The sequence below is a fragment of the Trichomycterus rosablanca genome, chromosome 15 (assembly GCF_030014385.1).
Source record: "Trichomycterus rosablanca isolate fTriRos1 chromosome 15, fTriRos1.hap1, whole genome shotgun sequence".
In the NCBI taxonomy this organism is placed as follows: domain Eukaryota; kingdom Metazoa; phylum Chordata; class Actinopteri; order Siluriformes; family Trichomycteridae; genus Trichomycterus; species Trichomycterus rosablanca.
The window spans coordinates 32,501-50,000 of record NC_086002.1 but is presented as its reverse complement, the minus strand read 5'-3'; the positions used below and the strand labels follow the sequence as shown (position 1 = coordinate 50,000).

Genomic DNA, 17,500 nt, shown 5'->3' with positions numbered 1-17,500 from the left:
ACGTCTGAAGTGTTAATTCAATAAACGCTGTAATTCAACTGACACTTAGCAGTTAGCTCATTGCTAAAATCTATTTTAAGTAGAAGCTAACAGGCTATAAACCTCGTGTACGTGTGATTCGGATCCTCGTAGCTGCTCCACGTCATCGAACGTTTTAATCAAGCTATAAAACCGAGAAACACAACACGTTTTGACGCTGTTTGTTAGCAGTCACGGCTAACCCGCTAACTGCTGCTTCCTGCTAATCACACCGTTGTCAACACAGATCCGCTAAAATAAACTCGTTAAAGCAAAAAAAAAAAAAAAACGACGGCGAATTAGCTTTAGCGTAAAGTCTTTAATAATGAATTAATACCTAAAACTACTGAAGGTTCAAGTTTAAATGTTAGCTGAGCATGGAATTCTGGGTAAAATTACATAAAGTTTTATTAGCTCATAAAGTTTAATAGTTTTAAATAAAGCATAAATTAATATATGAAGGTTTTTGTTTTTAATGATCAGGTTTTAGATGAATGAGTGAATTTTACTGAACCAAAAACTCCTGCAGCACTGAGAGGAACAGAAATTAAATTAAATTAAATTAATAAATTTGTAGAGACTTTAATAACGGTGACGTGATTCACTACGATGAAACACTTCTTTTATTTAAGATTCAGTGTTATTCGCTTTATTATTTTTATTATTTCTATTTAAAATATCGCAGTAAATATAAGAGACGTGAATAAAACCTGCCGTATATTTTAGTATTTTATATCAGTGTTGATTCTGTCTGTAGAGAAGAATTGTGTGAGATTAGAAAATAATTCATTAAAACATGAGACGCTAACACAGAAATTCTATATTTAAACTCTAAACACTTAGTGGACGGTTTCATTTTCAGGCCTAAAAGTGAGATGATCGAGTCTCCTATTTATTTATTACAAGCTTCAATTAGACAATCATATATACTGTGTGTACTGTATATATATTTTAAGTATATATACACTAAAGTTTAATAATAAATATTTGTATTTGTTTTACTGAAGTTTAATAATAAATATTTAATTTATTTTACTGAAGTTTAATAATAAATAGTTTATTTATTTTACTAAAGTTTAATAATAAATATTTTTATTTATTTTACTGAAGTTTAATAATAAATAGTTTATATATTTTACTGAAGTTTAATAATAAATATTTTATTTATTTTACTGAAGTTTAATAATAAATAGTTTATTTATTTTACTGAAGTTTAATAATAAATATTTAATTTATTTTACTGAAGTTTAATAATAAATATTTAATTTATTTTACTGAAGTTTAATAATAAATATTTAATTATTTTACTGAAGTTTAATAATAAATAGTTTATTTATTTTACTAAAGTTTAATAATAAATATTTTTATTTATTTTACTGAAGTTTAATAATAAATAGTTTATATATTTTACTGAAGTTTAATAATAAATATTTTATTTATTTTACTGGAGTTTAATAATAAATATTTTTATTTATTTTACTGAAGTTTAATTATTTTTGATGGTAAAGAAGCAATTCCAGTGACGTGATGGTTCACAGTCAGGAATCTAAATCAGACTGTTAAATTTATAAACCTGTATATGTTTTTATTTATTTATAATATTTGTTGTTTTATATAAATTGACTATCCGACCCAAAAATTGTCAAAAAAAAATTTAAATGTATCATTTTTATACTGGTCTGCAGAAGATGGTGATGAGAATGAACTCGTCAGGTCTTAAAAACAATAAACATTTAATTCTAATCACTAAACAAGCAGCAAAGAACCTGAACAACCTTCAGAGAACAATCCAACCCCTTACCTGGTGTTCCACCAAAAACACATCAGCTGTATAAATCACATCTCACCTGTTAATCCTGGTTAAGAGACCTGAACTAGAACCTGAACCTACTCTGAGGTTCTCCAGCAGCTCCTGGATGTTAGATCAGATGCCCTGTGCTGATACTCTAACAGGTTCTTCTGAGACCCATGCAGAATATTAAGAGGAACTCAGATGGTACCTGCAGTGGGGTGCTGGTGGATCCTAACAGAAGTAAATCCTTTCTCCAAAAGTGCATGTTTGACGTTCCTGCAGTTGGTTGATGTGCCTCCATCATCGTCCTCCTGATCCTTCAGACTGCTGCTTCTTTCTCCAGAGCTGAAGCTGAGCATGGTGGAGATCAGAAGCACGCAGACCTGCAGCCCTACCATCATCACCACACCGACCCTCCAGAACGGACTATCAGACTCCTGCAGGGGAATCAAGCCTGAGATCAGACCAGGTTCCTGGTCGTGTTCCTCATATCAGCAGCAGTGCACATCCAGCAGTGAACGAAGAAGATAAATCCTTATGTAGAGCAGCAGCGGCAGATTGGTAGGTTCTCCTCCTCCAGCAGCTCCACACTGAGAGACTGAGCGCTGGGCACGCGCTCACATCCAGGCAGTAGAGTGGAGAAGTGAAGAGAAAAACCTGGACTGGATCCTCCAAACTGAACCTGGATCAGGACTCCACAAGTACTGACAGCCTCAGCACGGTGGGACCGGTTATATAAAATAATAATAATAATAATAATAATAATAATAAATAATTTATTTAGGTGAATTATTTTAGGTGTTATTAAATTGTGGTGCTGTTTGTTATTTACAGTTATTTATTAGTTAGTTGTTTTATTAAAGTTGATCATGATTCAGTGATTCAGCCTTTATCATCGACCTTATTACAACAGACACTAGAATTTGGTAATTACAGATAAACTATTAAACACACACACACACACACACACACACACACACACACACACTGATTAAATATTAAAGTGGTTGAAAATGCAGGAATCAGTAAAAGCAGCAGCTTCGAGTCGAGTGCAGAACAAACACACACCAGATCTTTAATCAGGAGGAATTTCACCCTCAAAACCTCGTTTTTTACCTTTAATTCTAATTCAGTACAAACATCAAGATCTGATTCTAATCAGAAACTTCATCCCTCCATCTCCTGTTCATCTACACTGCTTCATCATTTTCATGCATCCTCACTGTGTGTGTGTGTGTGTGTGTGTGTGTGTGTGTGTGTGTAGCTTACATTGTAAAAAAAAATGGTATATTATTTATATTTAACACAAAACCCACATATTTTATTAATGTTTATATAAACATTACAGTATTAATTTCTTTCCTTAAGATGTCCACCAGAGAGCGTAATCATTAATCACGCCATGCCAATGCTTGTCAGTCCTCCAGCTCTGAGTTGCTCTTTCTGTTCTTTTATTTAAAAGTCCTTTAGTTTAAAAACAGAAATCTGTTCCAAACCACAGACTGTGGCACCAAATCTAAAATAAAATGAGAATGAGTGGGTGTGTATTTCTACACGCTGTTCAGAGAAGTATTTTTGTTACTGACTTCTTTTAACAAAATATTTTTAAATACTTTAAGAAAACACAGTTAAAACGTTTAGATTTGCCATAAATTCAGTTTAAACGTCATCAATTTATCATTAAACTAAAGTCCAAAATATCTGTTTCTAAATGTAATGAAGGTTAAAGTGGTGGGAAGTTTCATCTCCATCTTTAATTTATCTTCCACATCTTGAGAATAAATCGTTCCTAATAATGAAATAGTTTTTATTGTGCTAGTACAAAAGGTTTTGAACCTTACCCTAACCCTATTTCTTTATAATTGTGTTCCTGTGCTGTGCTGCCGTCCTTTCTCAGAAATCACCAACTGAAGGACAGATGAAATGATTTCTGTTCTTGCTACTAAGTTGGAGGGTGATGCATCACTGCTCATTGTTGAAGGAAATAAATGTAATAAATGTTTGATGACAGAGATTTTGCTATGGACTGAAGTATCTGTGAGAAAGTGGTTCAGTAGGACAGGGTCTCAGAACTTTCAAGAATTTGAGGCCCTTAGAGGGATCAATTAAATTTTTCTGTTGTATTTAAAGTGGAAAGATGAAACTGTTTAAGTTAAAGTGAATGTTATCAAATCTGAATCCGATAAGATCAAATTAAAAATAATCCAAACTTGTTTAACTGGATAGTTTTTATATATTATGATCTAAAACTAAAAGACTTTTACCCCTGTGTAACAGGTTAAATTAGTCTGCATTAGATTTATTAAAGAATATAGATTAATGCAGGTTTAGTTAGAATTAAATCTATAAATAATGTGTGAACGTTTCATTCACACCTCTATTGTGTATGTCAGAGCTGCAGCACCGACTTTAATTATAGATTTATAATTTATAGACCTGATTAATTTACACATCATTTCTTTAATTACTGTAGGTTAAACAATCCGGAACTGTTCTTTAAACTAAATGATAAAAAGTAGTTCTATAACAAGAACAAGATCTTACATTTAGAACCACAGAACAAAAAAACTAAAAGATAAAACTGACTGTTGGTGACGTGAGAGGAACAAATGATTCAGGTTTATTATAGTGATGAAAGTAATCTAACGCACAGCGTTAACAAGCATTATTTACTAATGTATTATATTTACTAACCACATTTCTAAAAAAGTTGGTACGTTTAGTAAAATTCAGTAAAAAAGAAGAATCTGTGACGTTTTAATTCTCTTCAGTCTTTATTTGGTTTCCAACGTTTCACTGATCAACTTCATTGTAGTTTGTAAATAGAAACACGTTTAGAATTTGATGCTGTAACAGACTCAAAAAAGTCAGGATGGGGGCGTGTTCCCCCCTGTGTTCCATCAGTGTTCCTATTCATCTCTACTTTTTAATGTGTGAGGAACCGAGGACACTAATGGTTGCAGGTTTGTGAGTGGAATTTTTATCCGTTCTGGCTCGATACGAAACTTCAGCTCAACAGTTTTTATCTTTATGCACACTGATGGTCTGTAACGCGTTACTCTAATCTGACCACATTTTTCAGTAACGAGTAATCTAACGCGTTACTATTTCCAATCCAGTAATCAGATTAAAGTTACTTATCCAAGTTACTGTGTGTTACTATTGTTGTCATTTTCCTTAGTGAAAAGATATTTTTGCTTTCTTCTTGGCAGGGGCGGAGACAGGGGGTGGCCAGTGTTTGCCATGGCCACCATACAGTATTGTTCGGCCACCCCTCCGGCCCCCCCACCACCGCTTTGCCGGCAATGTTTTTGCGGAAGCATTTCTGCAGGCAGGAGCAGCGCACCTCAGATGAGTAGTTCTTCACCAAAACAGTGCAGTAACACACTCAACATCAATGTCAACCACCAACACCATTACAGAAGTAGTACTACTGTATTTAGTAGTATTCGTGGCGCGCTACGAGTAAAAGCGGCAGCTGGCTCTGCGCATTCCAGTGTTGCCAGATTGGGCGATTATCCGCCAAATTGGGCGGATTTTGTTGGAAAACAATTTAATAGCAGGTAAATAACACTTCTATTTAAAAGAAAATCTTCCGTTTTAAGAAGCTCCAGCATTGTAGAAGGCTATTAAAAGTAAAGTCAATTTTCAATGCTGATTTAGCGTAATAGTGTTGGTCAGTCTGTATCATATTCTTGAAAGAAAATTAAAATTTCATTGCAGTCACACTAGCATGTTCTGGGATTCAATTGAGTCTCATCAGTACACACAAGTTGGCAGCCAAATAATAAAGTATTGCAAAGGAATATCTTTGAAATATTCCGCATTATATAACTAATAAAGTAACTTGTAATCTAACTTAGTTACTTTTAAAATCAAGTAATACATAAAGTAACTAAGTTACTTTTTAAAGGAGTAATCAGTAATCAGATTACTTTTTCAAGGTAACTATGCCATCACTGTTTATGCATCTTTCAGTTCTTTGTAATAAAAACATACAGTGGTGTGAAAAAGTAATTGCCCCCCTTAGCTACTAAATCTAGGGTTACATTTTGCCAGCAGGTTCTAGATAAACATATACAAGCTAAGTGTCTGGTTTCTAGATAACACTAGAGAGATTAATGAATTCTAGCATCAGTGTTATTCAGTCCTGTCCAGTATGATGTAGGTGTTTGATTTGATCAGGTCCTTAATGAGAGGAACTGTTCTTACACAGTGTTATGTGGATATAGAATGTAATGCTGGTGTGATGTCGAAGGTATCAGTCAGAGTTTCTGGGTCGTCTGGGCATCCTTACATGTTTAATTCATGTTTTATAAGAAGCCAGTTCAGAAGGGTAGTTGTGAAGGAGGGGGGGTGTTGCTGGTACAACTGAGATCTGAATGTATAAAATGAATTTATAAGGTTGGATCCCCCGCCGTTTCTCTTCTTGTTATAAATAAACCAGCTGCCTTTAATTGACTCGTTCCATCCGCCACCTTTCAGACAGGAACCGGAGCGAGCTCTTCACTCAGCGTTAGCTAAAGGTTTGCTGAACGTTAGAAAAGTGTTTAAAGTGGATGGAAGTGAAACTTTCCTGCAGGCTCTGTTGAACTGAGCTGAGGTTTATTTGTGAGATGTGACTGAAGAAGATTTTATTGAATAAGTGAGAATATAAAGTTTTGTGCATCATTATTCTCACTCATTTATACAAATAATCATGTCTTAAACAAACTTTTGGAATTATTTGGAATGTGTTGCAGGTCTGAAATGCAGGAATGGATGTTTAATAATAAATGAAATGAAGTTGAGCAGATAAAAGATGAAATATCTCAGGTACATCCTGTCTGAGTAAATGTAAATGTAAGAAACTCTGTTTTTTTATTTTATTTGCATTTTCCATACTGTCCCAACTTTTTCTGACTTGGGGTTGTAGATAAAGTGATTAATGGGAAATTAAGTTGTGATTATTTGTGTGGTGAAGGTGTGAATATAAAATAGATTTCTGAATCTGACTTTGTACTTTTAAACACCTTTTAAAAACATCTAAATAATAAAGTGTAGTCTGAGATTCCCTCTTACAGGCTCGGAGAACATGCCAATTAATCAGAATCAGAATCAGAATCAGCTTTATTCGTCAAGTATGTTTACACACACAAGGAATTTGTTTCCGGCTGTTGTTAGCTCTCTACAATTTACAAACAACACAATATACAGACAAGACTATGTAGACAATGTACAAATTTACATGTTCAGCAGAATTTGCATATGTACAGAAAATATAAAAATACAGTGTAAAATTATTTAATCGATAATTTCCTTCGGGATAAATAAAGTATCTATCTATCTATCTATCTATCTATCTATCTATCTATCTATCTATCTATCTATCTATCTATCTATCTATCTATCTATATAATGTTGGAGTTTGCTTTTAAGCTTTCTTCTGTGTTTGTGATTAATTCATGATTACAAAATCCTGGATAAGTTTAGCTTTAGTTTTTTGGTGGATTAAAATTTCAGGAGCTTAAATTGAACCTGATTTATTTACTATAAACACCTCTGATGTGTTTTTTATGTTTATTGTTTTATTAAGATTATCTGATATTTAAGATGTATATTAGTGTGTGTGTGTGTGTGTGTGTGTGTGTAGTGTAGTGCATAGTAAGTCTGTATCTTCCGTTTGTGTAAGTGTGTTGAAGGGCGTCGCCTCAGTGGGTCGTTAGCAGAAACATTAGCTATCGATCAGAGGAAATGGATGAGGGCGGCGTTAGCGCTAATTAAAAGCTCATGTCAGGAGACGATGTAATATGATTCATCAGTTCATCAGGGCAGAGAGTAATGTAGAGTGAAGGTGAACTCACACACACACACACACACACACACACACACACATACACAAAGTTTACACACACGCCTGAAGAGGGCTACAGAGCTTTTTCCTTGTAAGGGTTTAGGACTCCACTTAACCACAGTGAATGTTAGATTTATTACAATAAATCTAGAATTCCGTTGCTGAAAGCCACCAGATCCTTTAGGCCAGGGGTGTCAAACTCACGGCCCGCGGGCCACATCCGGCCCGCCACGTCATTTTCTGTGGCCCGCGAGAGCTTAAACGACTGTACGATAGTTGTGATGGTTCGAGTCGTTACAGAGACGCACTTATAATTTTATGGGATTCCTGCGCCTTTAAATTCAACTGTTGACATCGTAGTCATGGCAACTAACTTTGACCTCGCTGAGTAGCCATGTGACTTTTACTGCAAAAGAACGCGAAGTAGCGTAGTCAGTAACGTAAACAATAATAAATAAATACAGATAATTATCTTGCAGTATAATACAGAAGCATCGTCTGTAAGTAGTGGCGTTTATATTCTCAGTTGTTTGTAAATGTTTAGTGAGTATATCACAGCGCTTTAGTTACAAACTCGTTAGCGCTATTTTACGTTTGGTTAAATCTCATATTGTACCAGATGTAACACTTGACTACAGCTGTGTGCTTTTACTGTATTAAGTTCTTTATTGTTTTTATTGTTTGTATTTTTACTTCATTTTGATGCACTCAGCTGGGGAGCAAATAAACCGACTGTATTCTGAAGGGAGCTGTCTGTCTGTCTGTCTGTCTGTCTAGCTGAGAAAGGGGGATAAACTATTAGTGAGGTCAGAATAATTGTCTTAAAAATACACTGTAAAATCCTAAACAAACTGCATCTTTCAAAATGCAGGCTGATTTTGTGACCTGCAAAGTGACACATCCCACCAGTAGATGATGTTACACAATATTTACACATGATCCTAAAATGTACAAGAAGATAAGTAAGAAAATTAAGCATAAGGAGGAAATGTAATGAAAGTGAAAACAAGTTTGTGCTTCAGGAAGAGAAACCGGTGCGTCTCTTGTGTTATGAGGCCGTGTCTGTGGTAAAGTAGGACAATATAAATGCAGAATTCAGCCTCCAAGAAAAACAGCAGACTGCAATCACAGCAGGATACGTTACAATCGGCCCTTTGAGGGCCACAATAATGCTGATGTGGCCCTCGGTGAAAATGAGTTTGACACCCCTGCTTTAGAAGAACTTCTGAGATGTTCTTCTTCCAGGTATAGTTTTAAACTAAACTGAACCTGATCGTCCTGAAGGTCTCATCAGTTTAGAAGATCTTTTCTTAGCTAAAATCATGTTTACTCAGTCAGGTTGGGATTTATGGGTTCTCCTGAAGTTGTAAACATTTCTGAATAATCACTTCATATTTTCGAGTGCGTATTTCAGTGTTATAGCAGTGGGACCATGTTCTGATATTTCTATAAATATAACCCAGAGAAGAGTGATTAGTAAATCTACCTTGGTGGAAAAAAATGCACTTAAGTGTATTTAAAATAAACTGAGATTTGTTTAAATATAGTTTAACTAAACTAGAAAGTAAACTTTTATCATACTTTTAATAAATAAAAATAAACTTTTAATAAAATACTAAAAGTATACTTTTAGTTAAAATTACCTTTCATTTTAATTTAATAAACTTCTGAAATACTTGTTTGGTGTATATTAGCAAAGTACATTAAACATTTAAAATAGTTTTATTTAAAAGTACATTTTTTAAAGTGATTTACGTTATATGATTTAAACGTCACGTCTTAAAAAGGCAGAGAAAACAAGAAATTTAGGATAATCAGAAATACAGCTTACAAGATGAGTATAGCTGGCATATGTCTGATTGTTGTAGCTTTAACAATGTCTACCTTTTAAAAGTTATATATCATTATTAATTTTATTATGATATAAACTGGTAAACATGTTGGCGCTATATTTAACTTAACATGCATGTGTTAGATTAACGTTTACAGGAGAACAGGCTTTACTTCTCATAGGTAAAGCTAAAAGGTTGTATGCAGATTGTATTAGCTGGCTGATGATACAAAGTGAAATTAGCTTTTTAATATTTTAAGTCTACTTTAATAAAAATAAAATAAATAATTATCCTACCTAAGGTTGTTGATTGTCCATTTCTCTTCACAATGGTTCACTCTCCCCGACCAATTACGTACTAGCTAGTGTTCTGATATTCTATAAAGAGAGATATTTACCTTATTGTGTTATCAGACCATTTCACACTTGTCAGACCATATCGGATGATTCCAGAAAAGTCAGCGGCGTTTCTGAATGTTGTTGTTATTTGCAGTCTGACCTTGTATTTGTGGATGCAGTGATGAGCCGTGTGAACTGACGAGGGTTTTCTGAAAGATTCCAGAGTCTGTGTGGTTCTGTTTGTTACAGAAATGTAACAGCATTGTTGGCATGGCAGTCTCGACTTACAGTCTTTAACCTCGGGTGGGTAAACGGGTTTCAATCAGAACCACCTCTGGGTAAAACAGAAGATAGTCACTGAAGTTGATTTTCTAACTGTCTTCATCGCACCATGTTAGTAAAGTAAATAACAATTAAGAAAGTAATTTCTGCACCGTTGCAGTAGCCACAAATAACAACACTGTTTTTAGATTACATGGATTTGATGTATAGAACTTTAAAAGATCTTTAAATGCAATTTGTTTTAACAAAAGCATTGAGTAGAGTACCCATAATCTGTTATTTTTTGTGAGCTGTTTCACCTGTTAAAAACCCAAATACAAAAATTAAACTATTTAAAATAAATCCTAACCCTAACCCTTTTTTTAAATAATTTTGGAAACAAAGCCAATTATTGTAAGAGTCCAGTACAACACATTGGTAGAACAATAACACCAACACTAACCCTAACCTCTACCTTATCCCTTGTTAATCTTCTTGATCAGTGAAAACATTGGAGATATTTTCTTTCTATTTTTATTAGTTAAAAAATATTCAAGAGAATTATCAAATCACAAATTGTTCCTTTTACTGAATTTTGCAAAATGTCTAAACTTTTCTAAAAAATGTGTCTGAAATCCAGTATCTGTTATCTACACAAAATTTTAAATAATTTAGTTGGAAGGTCATAAGTTCAAGCTAGATCAAGCCCTCAACCCTAAACAACTTGGATTGTTCAGTAAATGCTCACAGTAGTATGTTGCCAAATGCTGTAAATGTTTAGAAGCTGCAGCACATAAACGGAACTTCTGCATTTCACCAAATGAATTTCTTTACTGCATAAAGTGGTCGTTTGAGTTTCATTTCTGATCTCAGCATAGAGACCACTGTTCCATGTACTTTGTAACAAACTAGCCCCTGTTATGTAAATGTAAATGTTATATGGACACAATGAGTAGCTGGATTTAACTCAGTAATGAAGAATCAGGAGGCTGAGATACAAATTTCTTTTAATAGTATTGAAATATTTTAAGCTCAACATAAAATCAGACGGTCTCATGCATTGTTATGTAAAAGTAATATTGTGTTTTTTCTTTCTAAAATAAAGAGATGTTAGGGTTAGAGCTTTTCTGCGGCAATAATTAGTTTATTAATTTGGATATAATGAAAAGTAATCAACTGTTTCTGTACAGAACACTGTGACCTGCATCGTTGATTAAATAAGCTTTTCTGTAAAATATATATGCAAATAAATAAATAAAAACACTGACGTATAACTAAATAACGTAATTCCTATTTATTTAACATTTTAACATTAGCTTAGCATGTAAGCCTGCTTACAACATGAAACTTCGTATTCCACCTGTAATAGAGCATAACCCGCCTCCTTGGCTATAATTGGTTAATACTACAAGCCGTGTGCGTTGTGATTGGCTACTTCGATTTGCTATAAGTAGAGATGCATGAGTACCGATACTAGTATTGGGTATTTGCCCGATACCGCGCTCATTAAGCGGGGGTCATGACCGGGGGCGGGGGCAATTCAAAAATGAAAGCAATTCATTTTTCACCCACAGGAGACAGACTGAATTATTCTCACTGACCACGCTCACACGCACGTTTAATGTTATTTAGTTCCGTTTGACAAAAAAAAAAAAACCTTAAAATAGAGCTAACAGTGAAGATAACCGGTTACAAAAGCAGCGACCGCTGTTATAGGACGTGTTTGTGTTCAATACTCTGTTCACAGTGTCGATACAAGTGATTCAGGAGTCGACTCATTTTCAGCGCAGCGTAAGTTTCTTTTCTCAGTCATCTCTCCGTGTTTACTGTTATAATGAATGTTGCGGTTGTAAATAAACACCAACTACTACAGAACATTTTGTGTGACTCGCTTACATTATAAAGCTCAGGCTTAATTATACTGGTTATTACCACAGAGCGGGAGCCGACTCAGAGTCGTTTACGATTTACTGAGGTGAACCACGAATGTATGTGCTGATAGAATCGGCTCCGATGGGATCGGACTGTATTATCCTTTTAAAGTAAATATTTCAATCAGCAGAATCGCATCGCATGTATGATGTGCACAACGTTAATTACGTGCGTTTATTAATGAACGTTAACTTTAGCTTGTCAGAAGCTTTCTCAATAATGTCTGTGCGGTGTTTTTTTAAGTTATATTTATAATGTGTTAAACATAAAACATATCAGACACGTGCACAGATAGACCCCTAGTGGTGCTCAAGCACCTGCCCTTTTGCCCTGGATGAGAAAAGTGCCCTTTCTGCTGGAGCCCAATTTGTTTCTACATTCATCATTATTTAAAAATAAAAATTACCCTCTCTGTCATCAATTACCCCCAAAAGTGTTTTGATATCTGACGGGCAGTTATTTGAGTTCTTGAGAGAATTCTGCCCCGATCTGATCCGCCTTGCCCCTCCCTCCTCCTCTACTAATATATGTAGAAGGCTAAATATAATGCTCTATGATATAGAACAGAATACAAAAATGATGAATAAATAGGAAAATGTTATTTAGCTGTCTATTTGATTTTATTGGCATAACAATAAGCCCACTGTTAACATTAACTACCCAAAGTGGGTTTCTGATTTGAAATTAAAGGTAGGCTTAAGTTGAGCTACATGACAGTCTGGTGAGGTAAATTGATACTAGTAATGGTATATTATTAGTGTAATGCTTCAACTCTGTCAGAAATTATTATTGCACAACATTGATTTATTTCATTCACAAATTTTGCAGCATAATGCCAAGAAAAGAAAAGAAAGATTAGGCCATCTACCAGTAAAGCAAATGAGGGAGCTGTATCAGTATCAGATGTTTGGTTATTAAAAAGCGTGCACAATATGGCCTTGCCTGTTTTTCATTTATTTATGCAATTTGATAATTTGATTTATTTGATTAGATGTGTATTGATTGTGTTAACAAAATAAATATATAAGTTAAATATACTGTGGTTTTTTAATTATTATTATTTTATTAATAATTTTGGCGATGGGTGCCTTGAGCACCTGCCCCCAAAAATGTCTGTGCACGTGCCTGAAACATATATATAATTAAAATAAAATCACTTACTAAGTACAGAATCCTGACGTGAATTACCCGCTCCTGCTACAGAGTTTCCAGCGCCTTCTGCTGGGCAGAAAAATAACCACAGCCCATTTAACCTTACCGACTAGTAGATCCAGCTTTAAGTTGGCCAATTCATCACCTCATCTCACGCACGTTCCAATCCATATCACTGTGGTACAACTGTAGGGCCAGTGATAGCTCAGTGGTTAAGGTACTGGACTAATAAACAGAAGGTTGCCGGTTCAAGCCCCGCCACCACCAAGTTGCCACTGTTGGGTCCCTGAGCAAGGCCCTTAATCCTCAATTGCTCATCGTGTTCTGCTCATTGTGTAAGTCGCTTTGGATAAAAGCGTCTGGTAAATGTAAATAGTGTGCAGTGTTCATGTCTCTGTACATTTCCATTTCTCTATATTTAAAGACATTTAAAACTGAGGATTGTGTTAAATAGTTTGTTAAATAGTTTGTTTTCTTTTGTTCTTGTGGTGCTAATTCAAATTTATTCTTTTTCATCATTTTCATTGCACTATGTAAAAAGTGTCAAAAAAGTAGAAATGCTCATGTTTATTTGTGTAAGTTTTTTTTTAATCAGCTTATATTTTATTTGTAAAAAGAGTTTTATTATTATTATTAGTAGTAGTAGTGGTTGTTGTTATTTTTGGTTTTGCTCCTTTGGTTTATTTTTGATCCTCTGCTGCCATCTTTTGGACATTTTCAGTTATAACGTCCTCCTGTACTTTTAGAATAGTCATGCCACATCACTTAGTATGATTTCAGGCCTTTCAAGGTGGAAGGAACCAGCTCATATTCCAAAAATGCTACCTTTTTTTGTACCCCCACTGCTTTGAACGCCTACTTACTTTTACTTGGCTCCAATCTTGAATGATAAGTCAGAAGAACGTCAACCGACCTGTTGACATCTTGTTCAATCGATTCAGGTACTTTTGTGTGCACTTTACTGTTCTTTTTTTAATATTCCACACACTGCCAAGTGCCTCTGTGTGTGTGTGTGTGTGTGTGTGTATCCACATACTTGGCCCATAAATCTCATTCTGATAGCAGGGGCCCACTCAGCCTGCTCAGTCTTTTTGAATGATTATTGTGTTTATCATAGGTTTCTCGTGTGTGTCACTGTGGGTCGTCTTTGCCAGGACTGTAGACTGCTGTAGCTCAGATCATCTCCTGCTTAAAAAAATAAATAAATAAAGGTAGGTAGGTAGACAGACACATTGATTAATGGATACTTTATTGATCCCCAAGGAAATTAAAGCCCCTGTAGCACAATACAACAATTGACAGTACAAACAACCCTAAATAATTAATCGCACAAGACAAAAACACCGCCGACAGAAAGACACAGCTGTCCTGGTCGTTTACAAAACAAAATGGAAAATGGCCGCAAAACACAGCATTCACACACCAGCAAAAGGGCAAGCACAGACATGTTTGAATTTCAACCAATGGGAGTCCAAACATTTGCATACGGCCAATAGGAGAGCAAACATTTGCATACTGCTACCTCCAGCCAATAGGAGAGCAAAGATTAGCATACAGCTCATTTGAATGCCACTAATTTGAATGCCACTACTGATTTCAACCCTAACCTAAACTTAAACCTAACCCTAGGGGCCAATGACACATTGGTAACGGACACCGGATTCGGAATCTACGCGAAAAATGGAGCAAAAAACATAATTGCATGGGGCGTGGCAAACGCTCGAAGGCGGAGATATGGGCGTTTGAAGTCGGCAAAAAACGCATGTAAAATCCCATAGGGAATTTTCTCAGATTTTTCGCTCGGCCACCGGGGGAGCCAAAAATCCCAAACTCCCTACGCCGTGCCCTGCCGGACCCAAGTCCCGTCTGAAATTGGAACGGAGTCCCCACCCCCTCCAGTTCTCCGGTTACTCTGGGTGCGTTTACGCACTCCTGCCACCCCGGTGGCGCTGCTCCGTGCCGGTCAGTGGGTGACCCCCAGGCCGGACTGGTAATGTTTCCGATAACCACCGGACGGCTATGGCCACCAGGGGTCTCCATGCCGGCAGGTTTACGGAGGCGTAATGGGCTACGCCCCCACGGTTCCCAAAGTGTCCCCGGGCCGATTTTGGCCGACCGACTCGGAATGGCCCGAAACTCGCTCAGCCCACTAGGGGGGCCCCGTTAGGGTCATCGGTCACGACGAAAAGGCCCTAAAAATGTATCTCGGGAACCGGGCCACCGCACGCCTCGTAGACCACATCGCGGAGACCGCCGCGCCGGGCCGGAAATATACCAGCAACTTCTCACACCGGCCGCCGTTGGCGGTGAAGAACAGGTAAGAGCAATCCGAGCCCGTGAATATGTGGCGAACCGCCACGAGCTGCTCGAGCCAGTCCAGCTCCTCCTTGGTCAGGCTCAGCTGAGCATGACCGTATGTCGATGCGGACTTGTGTTCTTTCACCTGTGGAAAGACAACAGATCGTTACAGAGAGAGAGAGAGAGAGAGAGACCGAGCGAGCGTGACTCACGACGGAAACTGGACGGTCGTGACAGCGAGACACACTCACGTCGATGGTGACGCGGTCTCCATCCACCTCGGCGTCCAACACCTCGTCCACGGTGAGGTTTTTCATAACGCCCGCCCTGTGGCCGGACATGGAGATGAAATAACCGGCGAGAAGGCCGAAAACCTGGTGGAGGTTCTCCACCGAACCGGACGACCGTAGGCTTTCTGCGGGAAGACGGAACGAGAGACATGAGGAGAGAGACAGAGAGAGAGAGAGAGAGAGGGAGGGAGGGGCTCGGACGTGTCGGTTCCCTTATCTGTCGGAAGGAGACGGACGGGGCGACACTCACCGATCTTCGCTGGGATGATCTTTTTGACCTCCCTCTTGAAGGCCCGTTGGTCCTCCTTAGAGACGATGTTCTCTGTGGGGAGAAGAGAGAGAGACAGAGGGACCGTCACGGGTGAGGCCGCGGCGAAGCGGGACGTGAGCCGTAGGGTGTGGATACTCACTGGAGGCCTCCTTGCGCACCATCTGCCGGTGGCACGTCACGTCGCGTTGGATGTCGCGCAGGCGTCGTCCGATCTCGGCGCGGAGCCAGATGAAGTCCACCCCGTTTAATCTAGTAGTCTTACGTGGTACGTATGCCAGAAAGTCCACAAACTTTTTCAGACTCATTAGATTACTGCGGACGGTGGTGGACTTCATCTTGTCCTGGAACAATACCCTGATCCAGCTGAAAGACAGACAGACAGACAGACAGACAGACAGACAGGTGAGCACGGTCGTGGGTCGATACTCACTTTCTGATGGCGGCGTGGTTTCTCAAGAAGAGAAAGTTTCCCCTGAAAAGTCTGCACGCGCCCGTGTTGACCAGGAACCTCCTGACGTGTGTCACACAGCCCTTCGCATTCTCGGTTTTCTTTTTTGTCGGGTTGGTGCCGACGACAGAGTCGAGAAACTCATTCAGCAATCTCTCTGTGAAGGGACATAGAGAATGAGAACGACGCCCGGCGCCTCGCGGAAGAGCGCGGCGGAGATGGGGCCGAGGACGCACTCACCGTACACGGGGGAGTCCACCTTGGAGAAGTTATCCTTGCGGGAGAACTTCTTACGGACACTGATCTTGGGGCTGCGTGACACAATGCGCTGCAGGCGTGCCAATTCCAGGAGTTTGTCCTGGCAGTCTGACCGTGGACATGTGCCCTGAGGCACCACATTCAACCTCGCCTCCAGCTCCCTCACCCGGACCATGGCGGGGCAGGAGGGGTTGTCGCACACGACCGATGGCGCTGCGGGGCCGGCCTCGCCCTGCGCCGCGCAGGAGGGGCCCGGCGCGTCGGGGGCCGCCGGCGCGGAAGACGGGGCGGGCGGAGGGTTGATCCTCCCGGTGTGCCCGATGTCAAGTGTCGTCATCATTGGCACCGTCGGGCGGGTGGCCCTCAGTTGTGCCAGCTTAGCCAAGATGAAGTTTTTCTTTGTCTTGAGGATATAGTGGTCCCTCTCGCTGGCCTGAAAGAAAAAAACAGACAGAACACGAGCACGTGTCGTGCTCTCGTGACACAGACTCGGAAAGACGAGGTACGGAGACGAGCGAGATCACCCACCTTGAGTGCGCCGTGCACCGTGGAGTGGTGCCGGTCCAACCGCTTGACCATCTTGCTCTGGCACCCCGGAACGGAGCAAGCGAACTTACCATTGATGCTAAAGACGAAGAGAGAGAACGTGTGACTGTGACCCTAGTTCGTACCCATGCGTCCAACTAAGAGGTGTCTGAGGATTTTTTTAGGCTCGTACTCACCGCCCGCTCGAGAACTTCAGGAGGAGAGACTTCTCCTCCTTGTTTGTCACCAGAT

At 38.5% G+C, this 17,500-nt stretch overlaps 1 protein-coding gene and 1 long non-coding RNA gene across 2 annotated transcripts in view; one reads left to right on the top strand and one right to left on the bottom strand.

The window, feature by feature from the left end:
• gpc6a (glypican 6a) overlaps positions 1-2,208 on the bottom strand; it is a 58,504-nt gene extending 56,296 nt beyond the window's left edge. The window contains exon 1 of the mRNA XM_063010801.1: positions 2,019-2,208. Within this exon, the coding sequence (XP_062866871.1) occupies positions 2,019-2,208 (190 nt within the window). The remainder of the gene's footprint in view (positions 1-2,018) is intronic.
• A 12,095-nt stretch (positions 2,209-14,303) lies between these two features.
• LOC134329323 (uncharacterized) overlaps positions 14,304-17,500 on the top strand; it is a 6,167-nt gene continuing 2,970 nt past the window's right edge. Inside the window, exon 1 of the long non-coding RNA XR_010014857.1 lies at positions 14,304-14,369. This is a non-coding gene — a long non-coding RNA (uncharacterized LOC134329323). The remainder of the gene's footprint in view (positions 14,370-17,500) is intronic.